Source organism: Eretmochelys imbricata, chromosome 1 (genome assembly GCF_965152235.1).
Source record: "Eretmochelys imbricata isolate rEreImb1 chromosome 1, rEreImb1.hap1, whole genome shotgun sequence".
NCBI lineage: Eukaryota > Metazoa > Chordata > Testudines > Cheloniidae > Eretmochelys > Eretmochelys imbricata.
The window spans coordinates 213559702-213573744 of NC_135572.1; the positions used below are offsets into that span (position 1 = coordinate 213559702).

General features: G+C 44.1%; 1 protein-coding gene across 1 annotated transcript; it reads left to right on the forward strand.

The window, feature by feature from the left end:
* Positions 1-1171: 1171 nt before the first annotated feature.
* Positions 1172-10931, forward strand: LOC144268540 (cystatin-A-like). The gene is made up of 3 exons (XM_077823467.1): positions 1172-1283; positions 8730-8831; positions 10706-10931. The coding sequence occupies exons 1-3, from the start codon at positions 1218-1220 to the stop codon at positions 10838-10840; spliced, it is 303 nt and encodes a 100-aa protein (XP_077679593.1). The 5' UTR covers positions 1172-1217; the 3' UTR covers positions 10841-10931.
* Positions 10932-14043: the final 3112 nt, after the last annotated feature.

A 14043-nucleotide genomic window follows, 5' to 3' on the forward strand; every position in this document is an offset into this window, starting at 1 on the left:
AAATAATGCTGAAAAACAAGTATGAACATGTGCGTGTGTGTCGGTGACTTATCTATATAATATTATAGAATTATTTTGAATGTATCCTTACAATGATTTATCTATAAAATAGTTTACAAGTTGGCTTGAATGTATGCTTAATTGCTTTGGGAAATAGAGCAGGGTGGAGTGTGGAGGCATGAGTGGTGCTTTGTGTGTTGTATGTTTTGCTGAAAACTTTTAAATTTATTTGTCCTTCAAACACTGTACTAAAATTAAGAGCCTCTAATACAATTTAAGCCAATAGGTGCTAATTTTCAATAAATACAAAAGGCTGTGAAGAACTACATTACTTTAAGTAGGAATAAGGGAAATTGTTCTAAAGATTAGGCATATCTTTCATTGGGGTCTATCTGCCAGTTTTTAAAGACAAATGCGAAAGGAATAATGTAGAAAAAGGAAATTTTATTCCTGGTGCAAAATTAGAAACAAGACTAATTGCTAAATGGACGTAGGTTTTGTAAAAAGTTTGATAAAGAATCTACATGCATGCTCATTTTGGAGGGTGGGTCATATTTCTTCAAATAAAAGGTAAAACACAAGGAAAAGAAGGGGTTAAGGTGGCAGCATGTGCCAGCATTCTTATCTCTGTCCTTTCAACAGTTAGAAAACCTTTCAGTTTTGTAATAGACAATAGAGAAATAAAAGAATTAAAGAGTGCTACGTTTGCACTCTTAGGGATAAACCAGAATTGCTGCAATGAAACCAGGGGAGAATGTGTGGTAATTTTAAGGCAAATATTGGGAAATATTTGGGTGTAGCTCAGTGTTCACAATCACTTCCCTAAGCACAAAGAGTCACACCCCAATTAGAGGTGTTGAAACTGGTGATGAGTCAAGAAATTGCCAGACCAGCCTGAACCAACTACCATAATTAATAGGGGTAGGGGAGTTATTTGTTTTCTGCTTTTCTGGTGTCCACAGAGCACTATTCACATAATGATATTTAAAGAACTCTCTCTCTCTCTCTCACTATTGACAATATTGCATTTTTTAAATGTTGTTTTGTTCCTTTCTTCCCTCCTCTCCCCTCACAAGGCTGACAATGGTAAACTCCACCTATACAAACCACATGACTGTGTGACTATATAATATCAGATGTCTGACTATTCTTGGTCACATTTGCTCTAGATTTTGCTTGTCAGAGTTTCCAAACATCCTAAGAAGTTATTTGCCACTATGATGCCTGGAGGCTTAACCGAGACCAAACCCGCGACTCCAGAAATCCAAGAGATTGCTGACCAGGTGAGTTGCATCCCATGAAAGATGCAAAACAGAAACTAGTAGCACAAAAGCAAATTCCAGAGAGATTATGGAATGAAGCTAAAATTTACTTTAAAATTGAACAAGAAGCATTGTAAATGGAAGCCCTCTTGATTGATTAGAAGCATGTAGTATGTGGCATGGAAAAATTGCTAAAGAAGTGACTGCACGGACTCCAGTCCAGGAAATTCTTCGATTTGTATCTGCCAATGCCAGAAGTGACCATGTAGTCTGACCTCCTGTATAGCATAGGCATAGAACTTTTCATTCTTTTAATCCATTTAAGGTGGCCATGTTAATTTTGTATTGTTCTAGCTTTTTAATCAAAATGTCATGCGGCACCAAGTATAATGCCATAGAGTAATCTATTACATCAACGGTGTTGCCTTTTATCAACCACATTTATAATCTCATCAAAAAAGACTTCAAATCCATTTGAAAGAATATATTTTCCATACATCCCCATTGATTGGCTGGCATTAAGTATAGTGATTTCCTTTAATTCGTTATTAATCAAGACCTGAATCAGCTGCTCCAATTTCTTACCCAAGATCAGTGTCAGACCGCAGGCCTATAATTACCTGGGTTACCCCATTTATCCTTTTTAAATAGTAGCACATTAGCTTTCTTCCAGTCTTCTGCTATTCTGCTTTTCAGTCTTCTGGGAGCTCTAGAGACATTTACGGCTGTGTTGCAGATAGAACTATATGAAAGACAGCAAGCTCTAGTGGTCAGTACGGGCACCTGAAGCTGAGTCTACACTGCCTAATTAACCACCAGTACAGTTCCACGGGTAGTAGCAGCGGTAGAAGCACCTGTGTAGACAGGGTTTTAAGTGTCTTTACAACTGTGTCATCAAACCCTGATCTGTACAGAACTGGCTGACAGGGCAGTAAAAATATCATTGTTCTGCCTACACTGGTACTTGTGTACTTGGGCTCATGGAGCTGCACCGGCGGTGAATCGGAGGTCCCATTTGCTAATGCAGAGCAGGCCAGGGAGTCAGGCTTTTGTTCCTATTGCCAGGGCTAGCTCTAGGGTCCCATTACTGGGGGGGCAGAGGAGGAGAGTGGGTATTTCAGGGGCCCTGTAAACAAATAACCTTCTAGAAGTCCAGAAGCTAGTTGGATCCCTGGAAAATCGTGGATTTTAAGAGTGTAAGAAAGTCAGTATTTTCCTGTGATTTATAACTTTGGCCTTTCTGACAATGATTTAGGGCCCCTTGAAGGTTATTTGGGCTGGGGGGTGAGGGGGAACTGTCCTGGGCCTGCCTGGCTCTGCTGTGGACTCACTGTGAGACCCTGGTCAAATCACATGGCCTCTTTGTGCTTCAATTTCCTCAGCTGTAAAATGGAGGGGGGCAGCGGAGGATAACACTTCCCTTCCGCACATGGGGACTGTTAATTCCTATTTGTAAGGCACATTGAGATTCTTCCTCGAAAGGCACTATAGAACTACAAAATATTACTGCTGTTGTGTGTATGCTCACTGTAGAAACGTAACAGATGGTCTATGTCCAAAAAAATCTTAGAATCCAAGTTTAAATGTGCTCCCAACATGTGTCAGAAATGAGGCCACAATTCTTAGTTTTCAGTGGATGCAAATATGGCGCAAAAGGTGAATCTTCAAGTCAGATTCTGCTTTCATTCACACGGGTCAATTGAGGTTCCAAAATTGACTCCCCTGTTAAGTGAGAGCAGAGTGTTGCCTCTGGAGGGCAGATATGTATGATTTCTGAACTACTTTCAGGAAAGTGTCATGTATTTGGAATGATTTAAAGCAGCAGTTCTCAACCTGGGGGGCTGCAAGCAGGCTTCAGGGGGTCTGCCTAAATAAACCAGAGACAGGGCTGGCATTAGACTTGCTGGGGCCCAGGGCAGAAAGCCAAAGCCCAAGCCCTGCCACCCGGGGCTGAAGCCGAAGCCTGAGCAACTTAGCTTTGCAGGGCCCCCTGTGGCCTGGGGTCCCAAGCAATTGGCCTGGTTGCCACCCCCTACCGCTGGCCCTGGCTCTTAATCTACTGGATATGCAGACAAACAGTTGTGGCACACCGTGGGCTGTGGAATTTTTATAGCATGCTGGGGGGGCCTCAGAAAGGAAAAGGTTGAGAACTCCTCATTTAAAGCACTCGTCTGTTCAGTGATCTTTTAAACATGTAAATACAATTATTCATTGCTCTTTATTTTCTAAAAGGTGAAACTTTTACCTTGTGCTTAGATCTGTGTGTGCCTTGGAGAGGTAGATTTTGAATAGTACTTGGCATTTGTGCGTCACCTGGGAACTCCATGGTATTTCTTAGCAACAGAGAGCGTCTGACTACCAGACTGCTGACGAGAAGACGCGTGGTGGCTCTCACCCCACCCTTCATGCATCCTTTTATGGAAAGGGAAAATGGCTTCCAGCAGAAAAATGTCATTGCCGATTGGCTTAAATACATGAATTGCCTTTGACTAGATGCTTTTAAAGAAATGGTCAAAGTTCCCAGTTAGCTAATGAATGAAGCAAAATGGATTGTGGTTGGTGCCCTGGGACTGGTAGTCATGAGACAGATGTGATTCCTGTGTCAGCCACAGACTCACTGTGTGGCCTGACTTTGGGGAAGTCACTTCAGTGCTCTCTGCCTCAGTTTCCCCACATACAATGCTGTCATTATGTTGGATTTCATTGTAGTATCCAAATGCTCCTAAAAGAGGCTCCAAAGCAGACAATTAAAATCACAGCAAAGGGAAATGATGCTCTGCCAAAAGCTCTTCTGAGAGAAAAGGATTTTAGCCCTGATTTCCTCAGCACGTACAAGGCACTTTTCATCTGGCAATCTGAAAGCACAAATCCCAAGCAGAGATGGGCACCTCTCTCCGGCCTGTCAGTCAGGTGCCCAAGTACCTTTGTAGATCTGGGCCCTGTGCCCTGCCCCTCTTCTCTCCATTTTACTTTTGGCCAGCTTAGATGGCTCCCCACTCTGCCTGCTGGCTTCTGGGAATCCCTTTCTTAAGCAATTAAGTCTCCCCATACAATCCAGGGGGAACCTGGGTGCCTAACTCAGGGCTAAGAATTACACTAGTAAGCAGTGTGCCTAAGATCCCTGGTGAAACCTAGCCCCAGAACCCCTAGCCCTATCAATTTTGGAGAGGTTTTCTTGTAGCATTGTTGACCCCTGAGTGATACCTTCATTTCTGCCCTAATCCTAGCTGAGTCCAGAAACAACAACCAACCATACATTTGTTCAGGAATGTATTACTTATTAAATAGGCATGAGCCAAGGGCTTCAAACTGTCCATCTGGGGACTAGGCAGCTGGCTGCTTGACCTCCCTTGAAGGGGTGGGCCCGTTCAATAAATAACTGATGGGTAAATAGTGCTTGGAGGTTGGGAAGATCATGAATGGTGGGGGTGGAGGATGACAGTTTATTTGTCTGAGACAAGGACAGCTGGTGCTGAGGGGACACTTAACTCAACACTTCCAAAGAAGTGGGACGCCTGGGTGTAGTGTGGTGAATCAGCAGAAAGGAAAGGCTCCATGGGAACTGGGAGAATAGTTCATCAAGAGTGGGTGTATTGGGATTTTGGGAGGAGTGTAGTGATTGCAGCATTTGGGTTGAGAGTGGCAGCCTGTGACGCACAAGAACAGCTGCTCCAGAGTTGACACTCAAGCAGAAGATGCTGCATCAGTGTGAAAGAGCAAGGCAGGGGGGCCCCCTATGAGTCATACCACAGAACTGAACTCTAACCAACAACCTCTGCTGTGTGGATGGAGTAAGATATTCAGACAGTGAGGCTTGAGGACCCCAACTTTTTTTTTTTTTAACTGTCCCACAAAGGATAAACTGAGAACGACTCTGAGCTGTTGAGTGAGCCGAGGGTATTTGTCCTTTTCTGGCAGCCTTAGTAAATTAGTATTTCTTTTGTGCTGGGTGTCAGAGCTTTTTGGGACCCACTAGCTGTTGCAGTCCATGCTGCCTCACAGCTGAAGTCTCTTGAATGCTTTCCTCTGAGACACAGAACATCTGAATCTGAGAAGGGCTGATGTACCAGAGCACTCCAAAAAGAAAAGGAGGACTTGTGGCACCTTAGAGACTAACAAATTTATTTGAGCATAAGCTTTCGTGAGCTACAGCTCACTTCATCGGATGCATTCAGTGGAAAATACAGTGGGGAGATTTATATACATAGAGAACATGAAACAATGGGTGTTACCATACACACTGTAACGAGAGTGATCAGGTAAGGTGAGCTATTAACAGCAGGGGGGCGGGGGAAGTGATAATCAAGGTGGGCCATTTCCAGCAGTTGACAAGAACATCTGAGGAACAGTGGGGGGTAGAGGGGGGAAGAAACATGGGGAAATAGTTTTACTTTGTGTAATGACCTATCCACTCCCAGTCTCTATTCAAGCCTAAATTAATTATATCCAGTTTGCAAATTAATTCCAATTCAGCAGTCTCTCGCTGGAGTCTGTTTTTGAAGTTTTTTTGTTGAAGAATTGCCACTTTTAGGTCTGTAATCGAGTGACCAGAGAGGTTGAAGTGTTCTCCAACTGGTTTTTGAACGTTATAATTCTTGATGTCTGATTTGTGTCCATTTATTCTTTTACGTAGAGACTGTCCAGTCTGACCAATGTACATGGCAGAGGGGCATTGCTGGCACATGATGGCATATATCACATTGGTAGATGTGCAGGTGAACGAGCCTCTGATAGGGTGGCTGATGTGATTAGGCCCTATGATGGTGTCCCCTGAATAGATATGTGGACACAGTTGGCAACGGGCTTTGTTGCAAGGATAGGTTCCTGGGTCAGTGGTTCTGTTGTGTGGTGTGTGGTTGCTGGTGAGTATTCGCTTCAGGTTGCGGGGGGCTGTCTGTAAGCAAGGACTGGCCTGTTGCCCAAGATCTGTAAGAGTGATGGGTCGTCCTTCAGGATAGGTTGTAGATCTCATTCCAATGACCCCATCAGGTGAGTGTAATCACAATAGTCTCAGGGAAAATTTTAAAAAGTCACTTGATTGTGACAGATATGACACTCACCTGCAATATCCTGGACAAAGCATATTGAATTAAATTAGTATTATAGGAGTTCATTGAATTAAAAATGCAAACATTTATGTATGATTGAGGGATTGTACATAATTCAATGGGGGAGGGGAACCATAGCCCTCTAGGAACTAAGAACAGTGTGGGGAGGTGAGGCAAATTAATTCAGATTATAACACCACCTGGAGAGATACTTGTATTTACTGGTTAAAAGGATTTTTAGATAAATAATTTAAACTGATTTGGGGCCTTTTTTCTGATCCAGCAAATGGTCAGGACCTTCTGTCCAATCCTTGTGGAAAGCTTGGACAGACTTAACCTACCAGAGCCCTAGGTTGGAGCTTGGGTGACCTCTGGTAAATTTTTTAGCATGTGTACATTTTTATTGAGTTAATGCTTCCTGTGTAATGCTTTTACCTTAGGAATAAATGTGCTTGCTTAGAAAGATCTGTGCGATAACCTGTCACTGCTGGTACTCCGTGTTCAGAGCCTGTGGAGAGAAAGCCACACAGACGCTGGCCTGTTTAGGCAGTGTGGCTTGCTGGAGATATCACCGTGTAGATTAGGAAGCTGTGCAGCCTGAACTCCCTGGCCAGGAGGGAGAGAGACATGCACCTTTGCCCAAGAGAGGTGATGCCTGAAAAGCTGGGGGCCTCCGCTTGGTGGACACAAGGGGGGACTGCAGGTGCAGTTGCCCTGAACTGTGATAGTGGGTACTTAGCCTTTGAGAAGGTCATTGATAATGTCACTGTCAATTCACTGATGAGCCCCAAACTTCCCTTCCCTTCAGATGTATGGTATCATGGGGAAACACTCCTTGTTCTACATCATATTTCTGAAGTACTGGCACTGAATAAATTTTAAAAATCCACGGCGTTTAAAGTTGTTCCCCTGCATAAACTCATCTACCCAAACCTGCCTCCAGCACAAGGGAGTCTTGCCTTTGCCAGCTGGGTGTTAGCTCCCTAACACAACCAGCCTGTCAACCACTCAGCCACTCTCCTCTGGGCTGTACGAGCCCTGCCTTTGCCCTGCAGATTGAACATAGGTGCACCCCAGCTTCCGAGTCCCTTTGAAGTGTCCCCTTGTGGTATCCAGCCCCTGATCCCTGGACACCACAGAAATTCCAGTTCCTCCACTCCAAAAGGAACAGTGGACCCCAGGTTTACCTTAGATCACAGCTCCTGTGGCACACCCAACACTTCAGTTCACTTCCAGTAAAACAAAAGAAAATGTATTTAAGATGAAATGGAAACAAGTGTGAGTAATGGAAACAATGGTTCCATATTAACTGCAAACTAGGGCCTACAGTTAAGTTACCTTTCCTGTCTAATCATGTAGATTCTTAGCCCACAGTTCAGTCTTTTGCTGCACTTACTAGCCCCAAGGAGCCAGGACCCAATCTTTCATGAAGCACCCCTGCTCATGAAGGAGCCTCCTTAGTCAATGTATACAGAGCATCTTTCTCCACCCTGTGATACACCAAATCAGTCTTTTGTCTTTATTCAGCAAACATGCCATGTCCTATTATTCCTTTTCACATTCAAGTGGTTTCAATGCTTAGTTTGTCTTTGATGGTTTTTTCAATTGATTTTTCTGGGTTGGTGCCAAGGCAGACAATGAGTAATGCAATACATAATTGGCTAGCCCAGGATGGGTGACAACTCCCTCCCACTTGAATTGTCCGTTACCGAGACATATTATTCCCTTGTCACTCACTTTCCCTCCAAGACCGCCATAAAGGCATAAGTTTCAATACAGTTACATTGTTCTTTAAATATCACCCATACACACATCTCACACTGATTGTGGGTTTGATAAGTTACAAGTTTTCAACAGAGACCTCACATGCTAACCTTCATGGGTGAATACCATGAAAGCAGTGTGTTAGGTGTAGTGAGTTTGTCAGGTCTAGACAGGAGTTGCTTGTAGAGAACAACGAACCTTTTGCCAGTTGGCAGCAATGGGCCTCTGTATCACAGTGACCAAGTATCATGCGATGGCATACTGGAGGTGGTGCCTCCTTTAAGAGGGAGCTGGGTCAGACAGACTCTGAGGTCAGGGGATGGACAGGTGTTTTGGGGGAGATGTTTGCAGAAAACAGGAGCTTCAGGTGAGAGATATTTCAGGTAAAGCCAGGCAGCAATCCTAGTTTTCACAGGGGTGTGAAGCCTGGCTGCAAGGAACTGTGGAGCCTAGGGAATAAGGCTGCAAGATCTGAGTTGAGTTGAATTGTTTGTTAATAACATTTCCCTTCTTTGGGCCTTGCTTATGTGCTGCATGTCAGTCTATGTGCATTCTTTGGGAAGCTGAGAAGAAGAAACTGAGGCCGTAGACATACAATGAGAAGGGGGTTTGCTGACCCCATTACACCACCTAACCCTCTTTCTTTTTTCTACAGGTGAAGCCACAGCTGGAAGAGAGAGAGAACAAGACGTATCCAGTCTTTGTAGCCATAAAATATAAAACTCAGGTGGTTGCTGGAACAAACTACTTCATTAAGGTCAGTACTCAACAAAATCCCCCACTTCTTCCATCATTGCATAAGTGTTCTAATTGAAGAAGAACATAGGTATAATTCTGAGTGCCTTAAAGCAAGATGTTCAAATAGTGAGCAAACGTTTCAGGAAAGGGTTCCAATATGACTTTTAATCAAGGTAGGGATTACTTCCTGTTGGATGCGATTTTGCAACAAAAATAGAAAAGATAAACAGCTTGTTTTGTGAATCTCATTTAAATCTGATCTTAGTATTTATAAAGCATGAGTCCCACTCTTTCAGCTAAAAGAAAAGGAGGACTTGTGGCACCTTAGAGACTAACAAATTTATTTGAGCATAAGCTTTCGTGAGCTACAGCTCACCTTAGCTGTAGCTCACGTAGCTCACGAAAGCTTATGCTCAAATAAATTTGTTAGTCTCTAAGGTGCCACAAGTCCTCCTTTTCTTTTTGCGGATACAGACTAACACGGTTGCTACTCTGAACTCTTTCAGCTGTATATTGTAAAATTTTAGGATTGCCAAGAGGGCGATCTCCGTTCAAGACTCTCCAACTGCTTTCTCAGCTCTCACCCTTAGAGCTGGCCTTAGGTGTTGTTTGGGCAGGCGAGCAAAACAATGGCTTTTTCATCCTGCCATCTCCAGGCCCTGAGAGGACATAGAATCCTCTTCACCATGATCAGCCCAGTAGGCACACGGCCAGCCTGGGGATTTTGGGGAGTGTTACTGAGAGGATTCTGTGGTATACACCTCAAACTCCTCTGAGCAATTTTAAAAACAGTATGTGTGTTTGTTTGGGAGTGGAACAGTGGAACAGCTTCAATAAGCGAGACAGAGAAACCTCCTCTTGAATACCTCATAGCCTACTGGTTAGAGCACTCTACTGAGAGGCAGGAGACCCCAATCAACTCCCTTCTGCACCTCAAATGAGGATGATATTGAACCCAGGTCTTCCATATCCCACCTGAGTACCCCCAACCACTTGGACTAAAAGTTATAAGGTGGGACACCACCATCTCCTCCTCTGGCCATTTTGCAAATCTCTCTCCCCCCAAAAATCAAAAATAATCAATTTGGAAATATTGCAACAGTTTGTCAGCATTTCCAAACAAATATTTTTTGATTTGAGAGACAGTCAAAATTCACAAAAACTCACAAATAGTTTTGGTAGATTTGAAACTGCATTTTTTTGGTGAATAAAATATTTGTCTGAAAAATCTTCACCCAGCCCCGTGAGGGTGTTGGCTTGCTTCACCCCAGCATTCAGCTTTCTTTGCCCCCTCCCCCAGTGTCTTTGCCTACAGCTCTGGCCTTCCTCGGGTGAATAGGATTAACTCTTTCACTGCCAGCCTAGGCATGGGATCTGAGTGAAGTCAATGAGACTTTGCCTTAGGAAAACTGATATTTAAACCCAAACGTTTTCAATCAGATTTTTTGTAGAGCAAACTCTCATTTACTTCACTCAGATACCCAAGGTTATGTGCAAAAGCAGAAGATGAAGGGGTTGAGTGGGAAGGATAACTTTGAGGTATGAAGAATATGACCTAAATTCTGGCCAGGCATAAATAGGTGCAACTCCTGGAAAAGCCAATGGAAGTGACACCTTCTTATGGCAGGGCTGAATTTGGCCTTGTGAGATCAGGGATAAAATTTCTATTTCTGCTGATCATCAGGAACACCCTAATTTGGACACACAAGCCTGTTTCTGCTCACACATGTGCTATGAAATGGGATAGTCTCTACAGACCAGGTTTAGGGTATTGAATGATACCGTGTGTGATTTAATTTTTACTTTGTAGCTATTCAGCACTTCATCTCCCCAAAACATCCCTTCATGAGAATGTGCTTAGTCCATGGCTGTCCCATTCTCCTTGTCTTTCAGGTCTGCATCAGCAACAGCACCGATGAGTGTGTACACTTGAAGGTGTTCCAAAGCCTGCCTTATCAGAACAACGGGCCCAGTCTTACCAGCTATGAGACTGGCAAAACCAAAAATGATCCACTGAGCAGTTTTTAATGAGATGCTTGGGATGGGCTCTTCTGTTGCTCTTTCTGCAAACTCCCAGCTCGTACCGCCAGTGCCAATACATGGATGAAAATAAAATGAATCTGATTTTGAAAACTAAGTTTGTGTTTCCATGTTGCATGTAACAGAAGGTCTGTCTTGATTCCAGCAGTAAATAACTGCGGCTAACTTAGAAAAGGCCTCCAAGGAAATGTGCTGGATCTACCCAAATACCAATGATTCAGCACTGCATCTCCCCAAAAAATGCTTCCATTAGCATCTGCTTAGTCCATGAGCTTGACTGTCCCATTTCTCCAGGTTTGCTGCTTTCTGCTAATGAGAGTACTAATGTAGAGAACTAGAAGAATTCTTCAGCCAACTCCACCTCAAGTAAATCTTTCACAGCAAAGACACCACCCACACCTACCACATCCCCACTGACAGTCACAAGAAAACAAGTCATCTGAATGGACACCCTACAGTGAAGAAAAGCACCCAGTGGATCATTACATCAATTGCTTCAGGGAAAAAAATCAACTGTGAAATCCTCAGACATGCATTACATCAGGGCTGGCCAAACTTACTGACTCTCCAAGCTGCATACAACAATCTTCAGCCCCACCGGAGGTGCCTGCCAGGGCCCAGTGTTTCAGCCCCGCTCCTCTTGAAGCCCTGAGACGCCTCCATCTCCCTGCTGCAAGGCAGCGGTCCCAAGGTCCCTGTCTCTCCCCTCCCGCCCTCTGGTAGGTGGAGAATGGGGGGGGGTGGGGGTGGGGGGATCTGTGAGCTGCACTTTAACAGTAAAAGAGCCACATGTGCCTCACAAGCCAGTTTGGCCACCCCTGCATTACGTCCACTGCAGTCTCTGTACCACCCAGGGGATAGTCCCTGAAATCCAGCCACCAGATAATGATCAAACCCATAGACGAAGGGGGCACTATTGTAGTCCTTAATCATGATAACTGTGTCAACAAGATCAACAGACAAGTCTCTGACACCACCTACAAGAAAGAACTAAAAAAAGACCCCACACCATAATTCACACAGGAACTTAAAGAAACTATCAAATCTTTTCCCAAATAACTCTTTTAATCAAATAATGTGGGGGTGCAGAGACACACAGGGACAGGGGCAGATGTGCCTGACTGAATGGGAGAGGCTTGGGGTCAGTCAGGGTCTGCATGGGAGAAGGCTCCCCAACTCTGTAACAATCCCCCCCCACCCTCCAAAAAAGAAACTATTCCATACTTCTCCCACCCGCACCGAAAAGCACTCCAGGTTCACTCCCAAGCTCCTTCCCTTTCTCTCAGCTCATCCATTACCCCTGACTCCCCCAAGCCTTTGCACTGCTTCTGAGGGGGGCGGGAAATACGTTCCTGTAGTTTAAATGAAGTACTTAAAGTTCTGTATTAATATGCTTAGTAAGGATTCTATTTGTCAAAAAAAATTCCTGAATCTTTTTATTTGTCTGTATTGTTACGGACATACTTGCTGACAGAAACTGGCATGATTATATTGTGATATTTTGATAATTAATATATGCAGAATTGTAAAATACTGTGTGCAGAATTTTAAATTTTCTGGCACAGAATACTCCCAGGAGCATAGTAGACAAAGCCACCATATCACCTCTAGGCAAACATTTTTCAAAAAGCGATCACTCCATATCTGATCTTTCAAAACTCATTCTCAAAGGAAACCTGCACAACACCTTCAAAGGATGAGCCTGGGAACTTACATTTATAATGCTGCTAGAAGCTAAAGACCATGGATTTAATAGGGACATTAATTTCATGTCTTATCACAACAATTTGGAACAGCACCTGCCTGCTAACTCTTTTTGGCCTACTTCAAACTCCTTTTACATAACCGTCTAACCTTTATTGCCCACTTCATTTCAAGTGGCCTCCTAAGACATGCATTACCTTTATGCTTAATAATAACGGTCCCAACTTGTATTTAGATTAGACACTCTGATTTTTTTTCTTTCCCTTGACTCATTAGCTCGAAAGCTTGTACCATCTATCAACAGAAGTTGGTCCAGTAAAATATATGACTTCACCTACTTTGTCTCTCTCATATCCTGGGAGCAACATGGCTACAAGGCTGCAAACACAAATTAAAAGTTGACAATGTCTCTTTTAACATACAAGCTCAAAATGCCCAAATACAAGTGTGGGAATTGTTGCTATAGTGTAAATTTCCCATTTGCAGGATGGAAAAATTCTCTCAATCAGTGCAGTAAATACATTCTTCTGTGACGCAAAGCAAACACACTTGCAGCTTATGTGAATGTGCAACTTGATGCTCAGAGTGACGTCAATACACCAGTATATAAACTGCACTGAGGTATTTACGATCTCCTTGATGCTTCCAGGGATACCAGCGCCACCTACACATTCAAATGTGCTGTCTTATATCCTAAGCAGCTGTCTATTTCAAGACCCTGAGCCTTTGATCTGGAGTCCACATCTTGGTGTGTAGCTAAAGAATGACACATAACGTACTGTGCTGGGCTCCCTCTCCCCCGTTAGGTGAGCTGCAGGTTGGTGGGGTTTGAGAGAGACACTGGTGGAAGAGAGGGAAATAAAGTGTTGGTTTGAGCGGTGGCCCCTGTTGCCATCGCTCGGGGAGGCACTGCAGTGTTAGGGTCAGAGGCCCAGATCCTCAAAGGTATTTAGGAAGCCAGTGGAGGTTAGGGGCCTGGATACCATTCTGGGCACTCGACACTGAGTTGGTTGGATTTTTAGATCACGTGGTCTTGACTCTTTCCTTTGGATACCATTGATATTAAACCCTTCTCAGAATTGTGGGATGGGGAAGACCTGAACCCTTGCCAGCAAAAGAAGCACGGTCCAGTGAGCAGCTGCCACAGCTATAACCAAGAAAGGCCAACATGGAGCAGGCCAGTTCACAGCCACCACCACTCTCCATCCCTGTCCCAGAAGAGCAGGGTGAGGATTGTTCCTGCTGTCTGGAATTCACATATCAGTCAGGTGCGAGTCCTCAGGTTGTGCACACGGGGTTTCTGGTCAGGGTCAGCATCACTGAAAAGCAGCATGTCACCCAGTCACACTCTCTCCTCGGACATCGACCAATACCTCCCCTCGCCTCCAGCACAACAGAATCGGATCTGTGCCACCGTCATTTTCACAGTCGATATCTATCTCCACTTAATCATCATCATCCACCATCACCCTGCAAGTTTGCCTTCA